The sequence below is a fragment of the Larimichthys crocea genome, chromosome VIII (assembly GCF_000972845.2).
Source record: "Larimichthys crocea isolate SSNF chromosome VIII, L_crocea_2.0, whole genome shotgun sequence".
NCBI lineage: Eukaryota > Metazoa > Chordata > Actinopteri > Sciaenidae > Larimichthys > Larimichthys crocea.
In genome coordinates this window covers 8876681-8892505 of record NC_040018.1, presented here as the reverse complement: position 1 = coordinate 8892505, position 15825 = coordinate 8876681, and the positions used below count along the sequence as shown (strand labels likewise).

Below are 15825 nucleotides of genomic sequence, written 5' to 3'. Positions count from 1 at the left end.
GGAGCTGTCAAGTACATCTGCATAGGAGCAGCTGGAGCAGCTAGAGGCTGAAGGACAACTTAGTAAATGGATAATAAGTAAGGTCTTTTCATGTCAATAGCACAAATAGATACCAACACTTGACTTTGCTTAGAGTTCTATCAAAACCTTCCCATTGTGGATTTTCGGGGTCCCTTGATTCACCAGATGTGGACAGCTGCCTGACTATTGCACTCTTCATTCTGGTTTCTTTATCTCTATAAGTAACAACTGTGAAATATGGCCAGATATTTTGATCAATTCATTTATGAAAACACATTGTTCTAGAATCACTTTTACATTAAATAATGGCCCCATACTTTATTCCACAAATACTAATATTGTGACTTTCTTCTTACGATACAGTTTTATATAGGTTTTCTGAGCTACAGTGCTCTAATGACTGAATTATTACAAATTTTCTGCTTTCACTTGTTCTCCTCTTTACTAGGGATGGTCACAGTTGATGGTTTTAGCTCTTAAGTGGGGTACTCTTTATAAAGTAATGTGTTTCTACAGTTGTGAACAAATAAATAAATAAACACTTAGAATAAAACCTTCCATTAAGGCACAATCAAACTTACAAGCACATCCGAAGAGGGTGACAAAGCTGGAAAAAAAAAAAAAACTGCAAACAAAGCAAAACTGAGAAGGCTGATTTCTGCTTGGACATGTAAAATACACAGGGAAGCCAAGCCCAGGGCTGCCCAAAATTAGGCCTGTGGGCCAGAGTTGGCCCGGTATAAGGTTTGAGTTGAAATATTGGAACAGCTTGCCCTGCACTGCATATGCTGTCTGCCCACCTCGATTGCCCCCCATCCTCTCCACATCCTCCAGTTGGTTCCCTTCCTGCTCCTCAAGCCGTTTCTAATTCTCTGTGGGTTTGAGAGAGGGTGTGCATTTTAGTCTTGGTGCAACAGTCTGCTTTGGCATACATGCTCGCATCTCAGCTGTGGGCGTAACCACGGCGTGAAATGAAGCGTGCATTTATGCTTCAAGTCTTTTTTTTTTTTTTTTTTTGACAAAATGTGCATAAAGGCACGGTAAATCCATAGTTTTTTTTAAAAAAGGCACTGAATAATATCTTTATCCACAATTTGCAACCTCAGCGGAGCAGATACTGCTGCTGGCTCTCTCTCTCTCTGTCCGTCTGTCTGTAATGTAGGTTAAAATTCTGTAGTGGCCTACTTTTTCCAACATGCAATGCTGGAGTTATGTGTAGTTTGTTGTTTTTATGTCCTAAAATGCAAATTAAAATGACTTTTTAATGTTTAAATATTTTTATGTTGATTTATAGTTTTAACCCACCAGTGAGGTTGCATTTTTGCTTTAATAGTGAAATGTACCCCAGTGCCCTTATTTCGCCTCATACATTATTACGCTGGAGCTATTGTTTCCACTGTATGAGCATTGTAGTAACTTACTGGTTATGGTATAACTGAAGCAACAGTGCATAATGTTGTTAACAAATCATTGGTCATTTGTGGACTGCTCTCAAATCAAAATCTTAGTTAATAAACTGGCTATTGTTTAATCTATCAATTGATGAAATAATTGTGTCAGGTCGGTAGCTATGGCCTTTTGGCTGCCTGCCATGCTACAGCATAATGCATCCTATGTGAGATAGAGGTGTGCCAGCAGTAGTGATGTTGCTTTGGCTTTAATGATACACTTTGATAATAAGCGTCTTTGCAACATCTGCATCCTGGCTGGCATTTTGATCCATGTTGGGTTTGGAAAGGAGAATACGCTACTCTCCCAGTTGAGTCCAATTGGTTTATTCAATACATGCAGCTTCAACATTTCTGTCTGGCTTGCACTGATACCAAAAAGTTTCCTTTGTTTTTTGAATAAATGAGGAAAGGGACTGCCGGTAGTGAGAAAGCCAGTGAATCAGAGAATTTATTCAAAAATAGACACCCTCAAAATTGCCGCACAACCCTGCGGCTAATCACAGCAACGCTTGATTTGATCTGAATACAGTCTTATACAAATGCTGTGTCACCTTGACAGGACTGAAAATAATTTGAAGGTGTGACCCACAGATGATTACAATGCTTGGAACTTCACGCCTGTCAGTAGAGGTAATATAGTCTGTCAGAAAATCTCAGAAAAGAACAAACAATCCTGAAATAGACAAGAATGGACTTATGACATAGTTGCTTCATCCTAGTAGGTCAGCAGTAAAGTTGGTCTATTAGATCTATAGAGGAAATACTGGTTAAAAACAATAGAAATAAGACTATGGTTGGAAAAAAAAATGTTTTCCTCTAAGATACGCACACACATTTCATCTGTGTTTTCTCTGGATAGACAATCAGATTAGAAAACATTTTTATTTTTATTTTTATTTTTCATCTCTAATGGCAAGAATCGATGGTGCAAACCACCCCAGTAAGATTGTTTTCATCCTGATGTTTTTGCCGAGATCCATTTTATGATTTTATGACAAAGGCAGAACAAAAATCAGTGACATTTCGCTCATCGTTCAGTGAGTCTTTCTGTGCAGTTTCAGGCAGGTGAATGCTGGGCTGAGTTGTTAAGAGTTAAACATTTTCTGCAGAGAATGGGAGAAAGGTTATGACACAAAACAGTATAAATCTTCCTGAATGTCCCTTTCAGTAGAGAACTGACAGATTATACAATAGCGAAATAACTGCTATACACCATCCAGACACCACCCAGACTATACTGTATATAACCTCGGTGTGCGGGTGTGTTTGTGGGAGAATGAGATAATGTGGTGTTTGATGTGCTGTGCCGTTTATACAAGACGGTTTTCTTCTGAAAAGTGCTACCAGAAATAGTTCATTTTATCTATTCAGACTCACTCTTTGCAAATGAGAATTGTGACGTTTTATGTGGTATTGAATGATTGATATGACAGTTTAATGGCTAATTCAACCAAATGCATCTTCCCTGTTAGCTGGGATGATAGCCATCCCCATCGCTGGGTTTATGGAGAGGCAAGAGAGTAATGGTTGGGAAGGTTTCAGCATGTGTGTGTGTGTGGGTGAGCGAGAGAGAGATGTTAGTATACAATAAATAAGAAAGCTTTTGTTACAAAGTTTCCACTTTTTGTATGTATTTATATCCTTGACACAACATTTGTTTAAATCCACATCTGCACAAAATTGTCTAGCACTTTACCACTTGTTATTCCTGTACTGAACAGAAGTTCCTGTACTATGGATTTATTTTTTACAGGGTTAGGGTTTGTTTTTTAACAGGCCAGGACCAGTTAATGTTAATTATTAACATTGTGCATAATTCTCAGATAAAATGAATAAACATTAGGATCAGTGGAGTGTCAGAGTAAAAGACAACTTCAAAGTGGTAAATCTTCTCTTTTCTTGCCATGCCACCAGGCACTGAAGCTAGCGTTTTTTTCTGTGAAACTCACTGTGAATTAGAAAATGGTTTGTGTGCCACCTGGCACCTTATCTGCCCCACAAGATTTTTTGTTGAGTACCACTGATCTAAAAATATTCAATAGTTAAGAATCCTTTTAGGCACTTGTTTATGACTCTTGCAACTCTGTAATATTATAAATAGATTTGGACACATTTCTGCCTTTTTTTTTTAACTGATTCCATCTCCAGAGTTTTTTAAGTCGTCCCAATTAAACAACAAAGTAAACAGTTTGTCCATGCCCCCCAAGAATGACACATAGAAGTGTTTTCTGATCAAACTCCCTTTCCAAAACCATTAGACATGACTGTTTAAAAATGAATGCTCGACTGTTTTGAAATGGGAAACAAACAGCAGGTCTCCCTGTTAAAGTTCAATGTTTTGTGTGGATTTATTTACAACTGAGAACGTGAAGCGAATTTCACAAAACATCATTATTTCTTTACAACTGTTGGAACAATCCCAACTCCACCTTCTCTGTTAGGAAGAAATCCACACAAAAGGTTTAAGCACACAAAGATTTGAGTTAGGCTAAAAAAGGACAGCCCATCTGAAAGGATTCATATGCCAAGCACACTGACTTGATTTAATTCAAGTCTGTATCTGAGCCATACATGTACATAATTTGGTAAATTATCAGTTTGTTGTTCAACCTTGATTTAAGAGAGACAGAACGAGAAGAGAGAAAACGAGTTCCGGTGGGGATACAGCTGAGAGCTGCAGACATAAAGTGAGAGAGAGCGCTCCCTGGAGTTAGACGGTGAGAGGTGTAGACAGCTGTGCCTCAGGCAGTAAAAGACTATGAATGTGTTTATTAAATGGACTTTAAAAGCATTCCCCTTCAGATGCAGTGGCAGATGCAATAGGCGGTGTGTGTGTGCACTAGTTTACTTGTCTTTTTCCAGTTGTAACAGAGGGGAAATAAGATAACTGAATACACGTTCACAATGACGTGACGAGAACATTAACACTAGACATATGTGTCTTCAGGAGTTTATTGGCACTCCTGCTCCATGGTAACACCTTAGCAACACTCATTCCACTGAGTTAGACATAATGACTTATTCTAAACCTTTGAATAGCTGTAAACTGGTAAAGAAAACTCTGCTTGACAGTAAATCTGTTGATAGTTAGATTTTAGATCGATGTACAGTATAAATATGACTTTATTAATTCAACATTCGCATTAGCTTCTAGTTAGATCAGCTGGATGTACATCATTAAGTTTGTGCATTGCAGCTATGCAAATTAGAGACCTCATTTAACATTACTGTCATTTATTTGAGTTCCTTTTACAGGATTCAATATCAGTGTCATTTATTGCAATTAAAAGATAGTTCTGTTCGTGACAATACAGCAGCATCATTTTTCACAAGATCAGATCAATGTGAGCACACCCACGTAGGCATTAATTACCATTTACACACAAAAACACTGATCAAACAAAGCCTTTGAGCTTGTTCAGACGGGTAACTTTAGAAAAACAATGATCTACAAGAGACAAATAAATGATAACCAGGACCAAAGTATCAGTTAGTGACACAGTCAGAATATAGAAACCAAATGTCAATGCTCTTCATATTCAACATTCATAAAATAATCCATCGAGTAAACTATGGCTAAGTCCAGTAGTTTAAAGTTGAGCAGGTAATTCTGTGTTTTAATTGTGAGGGATGTTTACAATGGATAGTTGGGCAATGTTTGAAATCTGTCTCATCATGTGACTGCTCTTCATGTCATCATGTTTCAGATCTCATTAAATACTTATACAAGTAAGTATTGTTGTAATAAACGGTAGAGATTTTGACCAAACTGATTAAAATTGTAATAAAAGTCTTTTACTTTCAAGTAAGATCCAGACCCATCAAGGTTTGTTCCAAGCGAAAGCATTTAAAAAGATTAATCCCAATAGGGAAAATCTTTTTTACACAATACAATCACACACAGATGGAGCTTACAGACATGCAAATGTGGAGACATGTTTGAGTGATGGGCTGACATGTACTGGTACCCTGGTAGCAGTCAGAGGGTTTGGTATCTTTGGTGCGTTGCCTGGGCACAAGAGGCGAACTGACCCCTCTCCAGCTACCAGTCCACACTACATTAGCCCCTATTTTCAGTGTTATTATAGTTGAACAATGTGTTTTCTACGATCTGTGTGCAACATTTCACAAAGAGCCTGTCTGATATGTTTCATTCCCCTTTGGTGAGTGTCTCAGGCGTGTAACCCAGTGAAGCAGTGATGTGGAAACAAGAGTTATCGTGCACTATGGTGCACATTATACAGTATCCAACATGTATTCTAAACAGTCCTTTCAGTGTTTGTTGTGAGAGGTTTCCTCAAACTGCTCAAACTGTATGAATGCCATTTTCAGATGCTGTAATAAACCTGTTTCAACAACATTGTTTCTGACAAAGAAAAAGAGAAGTCAGAGCAGTCTGGGTCTTTAAATCCTGGGTGGATTTATGCTGTACAGAAACGGAGCCAGTAATCTATCATATGGTTGATTTGCTCACCACGTACATGAAGTAAAAGTCTGTCTGATTTAATTTAGCGTCTGTGCAGGTGACTGTAGTTAACAGTGCATTTCTTGTTCCACTGACATCTTTTCTGTATTTCTGCCCACAGGCTGCATGAGGGACATACGCCTCAATGGTCGCTACATGCCAATGGACAGCCAGCCACGAGATGGGGTTTCCCAGGTCAGCATGCAAGGCCTCTCCCTTGGGTGCTCATCCGACTCCTGCAAAAAGAATCAGTGTAGTCCACCCTTCACTTGTGTTGACTTGTGGAGAGTACACGAATGCAGGTACATACACAAACCCAGACACACCAAATGTTAACCACACAGTCGAGCACATTCACACTTGGTTGTTCCACTCACACACTCATCATTTTGACACCTAGGCATGAAGACACATGCATTTCAACTCAGTCGACCTCTGAAGCCATTTCTCAGCTTTTTGACCATGGTATTATTTTTTCCACAGCCACATAAATGTGCTTTGAATGAATCTGGCTTTTTACCTGTTTGAGAATGTGAGAAAATTGTAAAAGAAAAGCATCCCTATAACCAATAACCATCCACTTTATGAAGAAGAAAACAAGAAAAAAGTCCATGCAGGCGTGAGAATGACGACAGATAAACAGATAAATGGTATAACCAGTTCAGGTGATCATTTCAGATGTGCAGCTGTTTCTGTAAACAGGATGGAAATTTAACATGCTGGTCTTGCTGTCTGAAAAATGGACATCACAACAGAAATCTTACAAGTGTGGACCTACTGTAGAAACATTTCCATAATACAGGATGTGTCTGATTCGACTGGAGCAGAAAAGATTTTAAAAAATCTTGTATAATGAGAATTATGCCATATATTACCCATTTTTATTCAACCAACTTTATGTATGAATAAAAGTATATAACAAAACGCTTAACAGGTAGCCAGGCAGCAGAATTTGCTCTATAATGATGTTAAATGATAAATGTGATGTATAAAAGTGTAGTGGATATAGCGATAAGAAAGTAAAAGACCAATAACCATCCTCAGCCTCTCTCTCCATCTGCTGCCTTTCAGGAACCAAGTTCCAAATATCACTACTGCACACAGTCCTTTCCTGTAAAGTCACCCATGTCTGAATAACAAAAAGCTTTCACTTTAACAGATGACACATGCAATGTTGCTTATTCCATGTCTGGAAAGTGCTTCCAAAAATAAGCCACAGATTTTACAAAAGGGTGAGTTTTCTTGTCATGTGGAGAACTACTCCTCTGAAAACAGTTGTATAATGTCATCTTTGACTCCGGTGGAAGCACTGTGAAGGTAACAGCATTTCAACTAAAAGCCTGCAACAAAATCTTACCACGTCTAACAAAACTATGCGATGGAGTTGCGTTATGGGAAGGACCCGACTAGAGAGAATCTCAACCTCGGCTGCATCCATTTTTTTTATAGTCTGTCTTTGCAAGTCCCACAACTTTGTAGAGGTGCAGTAGTACATCACTGCAAAACATCTTTCAGGTGATTACTGATTGTGTCAGTGGCTCTGAGGAAGCTGACTGTGGTAGATCCCCTTCCCCAGTGTTAAAGTAATTGCTCTGAATAAAAGATGACTTAGATCACATGCTGTTGTTAATTCTGTCTCAGTCCTTTAACAACATTCTTTCTGACCTTAGTCTACCCTTTGTTTCCACAGGCTTGTCAGCCTGGTTGACTGTCTTTTCAGGGCTGTGGATGTTATTGCACATACAAAACCTAAATTAATTTGATTTGATTGTGTCTGGCTGCTCAGTTTCTTGATTAAAAACCAAAGGTTGTAATGACAGAAATGTGAGGTGACTGCCAGACAATTTCCAAGTGCCAAACTAGTTGAAGGTCACCACAGAATACTTTGTTCATTTTGTTTTCTTTTGAAATTGATATCTTTGAAAAAAATGAAAACTCATTAAGCCTTTTAGTCACGAGCAGAGCATCACATGAACTCCGATTAGCATTTACTCCCTCAGCCTGCCTGACAGAGAAGAAATACTGTGGCGCAGCTTCAAAGTCAGTCCTACAGTGCTTCATATGACATCACACATTAATTTTAACTGGTTCCTCCTCACATCTGTTGGTGAATCAGCCTGTTAGATTTGGGCTCAATTGTTCCAAACAAACCCCAAAAGCACCAAAAAAATGTATTTGCATTACTCTACAAATGAAAAGTAGTTCTAAATGGGATGACTACCTGGGAGACTTAGTTGGTTGCAGGCTGTGTATTTGCATATGTTGCCACAGGTTATTGGTGAGAACATGAAATACAAACCAGGACATCCAGTATTGAGGCTTACTAAATATAATAATGACAAGTGGGGGCAGTTGATACAACTCTGGCAAGTACTCAGAACAATGTTCCTCTGTGCCTTGGTCTTTGCGAGGTAAACGAGCTTGGCCAAGCTCACTGATTTGCCGGTTGAGATCAATTTTTTGCCAGATGACGTTTATTCGTTTTTCGCTCTGCCACGACCCGCCCAATATCCTATGTTTGTGGACTCATTCAAAATGAATGAGGAGGCAGTATTATTGTCAGTCTAAACATGGCCTCAGAGAGACTCTTAAAAGTAAAAACCCCACAAGGGCCAGTGTGTTCAGCACCAGCCATGTCTCCTGTTAAAAGGTAATGAATAAGACAGTGGACCCCATCTGCTCAGTCACTAGGCTAAATGGCTAAAATGTTGGAGATAATTATTTTCCAAGCCCTTCTGACCCTGATGGGATTCACACTTTTGCTTCATCAACATTTCACATGCACTACTGTATGACTTTCTGTTATGAGGGTTAGTTTGTTTGTCAGAGGGAAATGGGAAATGTCGTGCAATGAAAAGGCACAGCAAACGAAAAACCCTGTCCGGTGGCACAGACCAAATGAAACGCAGAGTGCTCTTAGCCACATACACTAATCTCAGCAATTTTTCTGCCATTGGAAACATCAGCCTCCATTCAGTCTCCTAGCTTTTAATCTTGCCTTTCTCTTTTTTCCCTTACTTCTCTGATCCACTCACCGACATCATCCATCCTATTTTTTTTTTCTCCACAATGGCTCTCAGTTTTGCACTCTGCCCCACCATTTCTTTGTTTGTACGGCTCTCATCTTGCTCACTCCTGCTTAGTACCATTGCCACATGCCGTTTACACACACATACACATCTAAACACACTTACTCACAATCTCCCTCTCCATCCCAGCCCTGCTTTCTTGTTCACCTTGTTCTGTTTTCACCACTTGACTTCAACCTTAGAAGTGATTAGAACAGTAAGTGTTGGCAGCGTCCTCCATGAGAAAGTGTTACCTTGTACTCTGGGGCCACAGTTAATAGTCAAATAATACCATACAACGGTAGTGTGGGATCAAATACACATTTTGTATTTTTTCATTCACTCATTTTATCATTGATTAACACCTATGACTGTACACAGTGAAAATGGTGTGTTTATTCACTCTAGTATAATTATTAGAATGCTCGCTTAATTACAGTAGTAACTTACTTCCAAGGTCAAAGAGCATATCATTAGTTAACAACATTATTCTGCTGAATTTCAGTTATGTTAATCCATGTGTCTGTCCAGATTTGACACATCCAACGTTTGCGAGCCAAGATACTACTAAATCACAATTCAGAGTAACTCTTTTTTTTCTTTTTTCTTTTTCCTATAATTTTCTATGGTAAACAAGGTTTACGTTTACCATAAGGTTGATTTGATCTTAAGTAATGTACGGCACGGTTTTTCTGTCTTCTATTAAGTTGGTGAAGATGCATCCTTCATGTGCAGCAGGTCCCTTTATGGGTTTTTGTTTTAAGAATGACTTAGCTTGAGACAACATGAAGTTAGTTAGAGAAAAGGTTCTGAATTAGAGTTAGCTAAAGCTTGCTAACTATAGCTATAAATCTTTGTAAAGCTTTGATATTTTACTGAATGAATGTGAACTCATTTCAATTGTCACAATCACTGCCTTGAAAAGAGAACCCTGTGTTGTTCTCAAATTGAAGATGCATTTTTTTTCAAGTTACAAAGGTTTTCAATGGCGCCGCTATTGTAAACTTCATATGTGCTAATATAAGCTTGAGATGCATAGCAACAGAAACTAAGGGGGGTTGGAGAGCCGGGTAGGGCTAGGCTTAGGGTCTATTTAGAGCAGGGGTCCCCAAACTTTTTTCGGTGCGGGCCACATCAACTTGCCTTTATGTGATGAGGGGCCGGGGTCAGTCTATAACCGGAAATGATATCAGTCCCACCAAGATTTCACAGGCCTTTTTTGAAATAGTTGCAGCCTAAAATGCCTGATGTTGCATGAGTTTTTCAAAAAAATTGCGGAGAAAGTTGCGGTGCTTTTTACATTTTTATTGCGATTTTGTTGCGGGAGGAAGTGAAAGTTACTGATACTGTAAATAGTTTGTAAATAAGGTCGATTTTAATTAGAATGCCAAGCTTAATCATTAAGTGTGGATATTTTATAATAGGAAAATGCAATTTTGAAAAATAGGCCATGTTTAGAGGGATTGTTTGGGATCGTTAAGTGGGCCACTCCAATTGTTTAGGCAGGCCGGATGTGGCCCGCGGGCCGTAGTTTGGAGACCCCTGATTTAGAGTATAAAACTAATAGGATGGACACATAAGCAAAGAAAATCTAATATAAAAGCTAAAATAATGTTGAATATTAGTTTACAGTAGCGCTGTCTTAAGCATTATTATTATTTGAAAGGACTCTGGGGGTTCTTTTGTGTTTTGTTGCATTTTTTTCCCCTAACTGTCCTTTGTGCGACATAAAACACAAATCGAATGACAGTTTAAAATGGGACTCAAAACTCCTGAGAGTGGTCTCATTTCAGAAAATTGGTCCAAACCAGAAGCGATCAGCCAAAACTCCAACAACACCACACCTGTCACTAATTACTGAGACCGTGAGTGCGTTTGCATCTTCATCTTGTTTTTTAGAAGACACTCGTCACAGTACTGACTCCACTCATGGCTAATGACAGGCAATGATGAGAGCTAGAAAAGAGAAGCACTTTTGTGTAGCTGACTGACAGGCATCTTTTATTCAACACCTACACCAACCAGGCATAATGAATATGGAATGCTGAGCTTTTGTTACAGCATAATAATCCCACCCACACTTAATTACATTTTTAAAATGTTTCAAACAGCTACAGGTCAGTGTTTTTTCCCCATTACCAAGATTACTGACATTTAAAACTACTTAGTATAAAAAAGTATGGGGCCTAGAAAAGGGATTTTAAAGACATTTCCTACTTTGAAAAACTAAAATCACATAGTCTTAGTTCTAGACTGGAGCTCTAGTCTGAAGGCTCTGTACTGTGGCTCATGTTGAAATGCTGGAAAAGCAATCAATAAAATCCTGAAATCAGTTTTGCAGCTGGTGGGAAGTTGAACAGCAAACAATTTTAAACTGTGTTCCCTTCTTTTTGACACTGGTTAAACTCATCTAATGCCTGCATGCTGTACAAGATGGACATAAGATACAGGTGTAGGAGAGAGTTTTCCATGAACAAGTAGTCCTGAGCCAGCAAAAATAGATATAAGGATATCAAACGGGGGTATCGTGGTAACGGGGTATCATTTTATTAAAATCTAAATAAAATCTAAATATCTCCACAGAGACACGAACCATGGCAGAAAAACATGTGTAACAGTATAGTACAGGTATGTCCGAATTCCGGCCGGGGGGCCAATCATGGCCCACGGACAGATTTCATGCGGCCCGAAGCTTCACTTTTATAATATATTATTTATGGAATGCTAGGATTGTCAGACACTGTATGGCTGGCAGATTACATTGCCATTAAAAAAAAAAAGATAATTGTTAGACAACAGTGCATTTGCATGTAACTTTTATTGTTCATTTTTTCATTTTTAAAATGTTAGTATTACTTTTATTGTTCATTTTTTCATTTTTAAAATGTTAGTATTGGCCCCTGGGCATCTTCACAATATCAAATTTGGCCGTTTTTAAAAGAAGTTTGGACACCCCTGGTATAGTACTATAAGTGCCGTTATGTTCTAGTGAAAAAATATGTTTTCATTAATTGTTCATGATTTTTCATGTTAAATCTAATATATTAACGTTTGGATTTTCACTCGCTATCCACCTGGATGGTCATTATCCCAGAAGCCTCTCTCTGCTCGGCTCCGTGTGAATTACGTGTCTGTTCTATTTTTGCAGCCTGCATCTATTTACACAGAGCACCTCGAGCGGGCAGAAGCAGAAAAAGCAAAGAGAATCCTGTGGATTTTCAAAATAAAATACCCTGCGCAAACTGCCGGGGTACTAATTAACTACATAGCATATTTACACATGTAGAATCATATTTAGAAGAACATACACTGGGAAAATGGCCAAATCTGAGCAAGTAAACAAAGTCAAACGCTCCGCTTCTGAAACGCTTCCTGTGAGGGTTGAAGTCACATGTAGGACAGATCAAGACACTACATGCCAGAGACGTGTGCAGTGGGGTTTAGGAATAAAGCTGCACAACAAAGGATCTATGACTATATGAGAAGGGAGTCACAAGTAGTTGTAGTAGCTATCCCAAAGAGAATGTCACTCAGCTGTATGGAGCATTTTAGTGTCTTTCAGGTCATTGTTTTGGTTTTATGGTGCAAGGCATCTTAACTAACTTCAGATAAACTCACTGTAGACAGCATGCCCAGCAATTAGCAGCTGATGTTTTTTTAGCAGGAAAAGAAAAATCAGAGCTGGAAAGGACATTTTTATTTGTCTGTTGGCCGGTCTGTTAGCTGACCCTATTTCAAATGCATGCAGCACAGCAGAATGGTTAGAATATATTTTGTTTTTGAAACCTGTATTGTTTGAATAAAGCGAGTTAAGGGGTTACACCATACTTACAACCATGTATATAGGTTCCAAGCTTACAGTGTAGACTATTTCATAGCTGTGTGCTTCATCAAAAATGTAACTACACATCAGTGTTAACAGCAGCAACTGAGGAACCCAGTGGGGACTGCAAGAACTGCAATAGGTTAGTATAGGCTGCTTGTGCTTGTATCATGAGGCAAGTTGAAGAAAAACTAAATCTAATTAATTATTAATGATAATATATATTATTAATTAATAAATGTATTAATAATTAAAGCACACTATTGCCTGATGATGTACATTACTATGCGTCTAGTGTTTCAGCGGTGATATCAACAGGTGAAATCTCTCTGCAGCAACTGTGAGGTCCTCTCGTTGTACTCTTTGGATTGAACAAATTGTGTATGCATGTGCACACACTGTTGGGTGATGAAATGTAGTATGGCAGCGTACATTGCTCTACAGCGTGACTAGAGGTCAAAAACCACAGCTACACAGGATACACTAAATGAGAGGGCAAAATTATGGTCAAGAATGAAAAATACCCAAACGGATGACTACGAGACGGTGCATGGAGACGGGGATGTCAGTGCTGGATGCTTACACACCACCGCGCAACATCCCAGACTTCTGTAATGTTGCCAGTGAACGTAAATCGCAAGAGCAGATTAGTTGCATATGAACATAATTCACAGGAGGCTTGTGTTTTAGAGAAGATGCAGTAAGTTAACCCTTAAGTGTCTTGTCGGGATTAGTTTTATGGTAGATGAGAAAACACTTATGGGATAAATTAGAGTAGCATTTTAAATTTAATGTTGCTGTTTCATAGTCAAGTTGAGTCAATATTTATAAGCATGAACAAATCTCCAGAGAACCAGAGGCAAGACTCATCTCTGATGTCATCAAAATGTACAGCCTGGAGCTGCTCCATAGATACTGAATGGGATACTGAATTAATGGGCTCATAAAATGTTTGTTTGAGCTGTTACACCCAAATGAGCTTTTAATTATAGTGGTGCTTTCTGAAGTGAGGCAGAAAATGTGCCCCTGTCTGCATAAAAATCATTCTAGTTATTGCCAGTGCCACAGTCAGCATTTCCATCTCCTCCAGTTCATTCTCTATTGAGGCGTGCACCTGTGTGAGATCACTGATCAAAGGAGAGTGAATAACTTTTTTTTTCCACTGTGGGGAAATGGTAATAAACATCCAAAAGGCTTTGTTTTATCGTGTATATTCACGTTCATTTTAGTTTCTAATGCTGCGACTGTCCACTCACATTTGTTTTATCTTTGTTCCACTCTTTTCTTTTGCATGCCGTTTTTTTTTTAGTTTTATTTGATGCATCTGTAACTGCTTGGAATTATTACACATCCTGCTGCCATGCACATCTAAATGATCTTAATCTACATGTAATTTATAGTTATAGTTTTGTTTCCCTCTTCTTTCCCTCCCGTCCCTGTCCAACCCTTCTTTGCAGATGTCCTCCTGGCCACATGGTCCGTGTCAATGGGACCAGGAAGTCCTGTGTCTACACACTCTGTGCTACACGGCCTTGTCACCGGGGGACCTGCGTGGCCCAGTCACCGTCAAAATTCACCTGCCACTGCCCGGAGGGTTACAGAGGACGCCACTGCGAGACAACATTGGCAATCTACCGGGAAGACGTGGGCCTGAGCTTCAGCTCCCTTTTCGCCATCTGTATCTGCTTCATGGCTTTACTAGGTAAAACTGCGTGTTACACATATTAATGAGGACGTAATAGAGAAAAGACAGCACAGCATGAGGGGTTTTGTCAAGCTTGTGTGTGTGTGTGTATTGAGGCGATGATAGCATCTTGCCTCTTCCTATGAAACAAAGATGTTAAAGAAGCACAGCGCTGAAAAGGAACCCAGCCAGGATCAGAAATTACCCCCCACCACAGGTATTTGTCAACCCTTGGTCCGTTCTTATTTGTTCAGTATGATTTTTTTCATAACACACAGACACACACTAGTAACCCTGTTGCCACACAGTCGACTGTGTCCCCATTGCATTTTTAACCAGATCCTCACCATGGCAACATGTAAAAATAACCTTAACACCCTGACACAGGGCTGCAACTGACAATTATTTTCATTATGGATTACTGTGTCAGTCATTGTTTCGACCTCAATTAACCTTGGTCCATAAAATGTTATTAAATGATGAAATGTGTTGATTATCGCTCTTTCCTAAAGCCCTCATCCCTCAAATGTCTTCTTTTGCCCGCATCCCAAACATATTCAGTTTACTGTCATGATATGACCTGATCATCTACATCTGAGAAGCTGAATGAATCAATCGTTGCAGCTCTACTTACACCCCCACCCCAGAAGACAGAATGTACTGAATGTACTTTAACGGAGATCATTACAAACAAACTGGACCGTTACTAAACAGAAAGTAGATCCGTGGAATTCCTTTAGCTGTTATAGTAAATTTCCTATTATAGAAAATTCACTACAGCAGGTTAGGACAGCCAGTGAGTTCACACAAAGGTTGATGTGTTTCACTGTGCAGTTACAGAGATTGACAAATGCTAGACCTTATTACCACAAAAATGACAAGTGTGTTACAGTACAGCACAGCTCTGAGCTTGTTGTACAGGAATGTGGATATAGCAAGACCTTAACGATGATGTTTTCACACTCAGACACACACAGCTTTGAATTGGACTGATTAGTGACATATATTGGGTGCCCTAATGTATTTGAGGGATCTATCTTAAATGTCAGAACCGTTCATTGTGTCCACAGCCCCGATATAGAACGCTGTCGCACTGGACAGTCACTAAAACTCAAAAAACAGGGACAAAGATACTGAGGCAAAGATACTGCTGTGAGAGATGAAGGGAGGTTAAGTGCCAGTGTTCTGGAAACAATGATAAGTTAGTTCTTGTATTTTGTGTGACACACAGCTCATGGGGGCAGTTTGTATACTCAAAAGCCTTATACTGCAATTTGTGCTGAAATTTGTACTAATTCTAGAACAACAATCCG

General features: G+C 39.1%; 1 protein-coding gene across 1 annotated transcript in view; it reads left to right on the top strand.

Annotated features, from left to right (window-relative positions):
* LOC109139107 (neural-cadherin) overlaps nt 1-15825 on the top strand; it is a 267154-nt gene that overhangs the window by 233812 nt on the left and 17517 nt on the right. Inside the window, exons 34-35 of the mRNA XM_027281561.1 lie at nt 6059-6239; nt 14286-14530. Of these exons, the coding sequence (XP_027137362.1) occupies nt 6059-6239; nt 14286-14530 (426 nt within the window). The remainder of the gene's footprint in view (nt 1-6058; nt 6240-14285; nt 14531-15825) is intronic.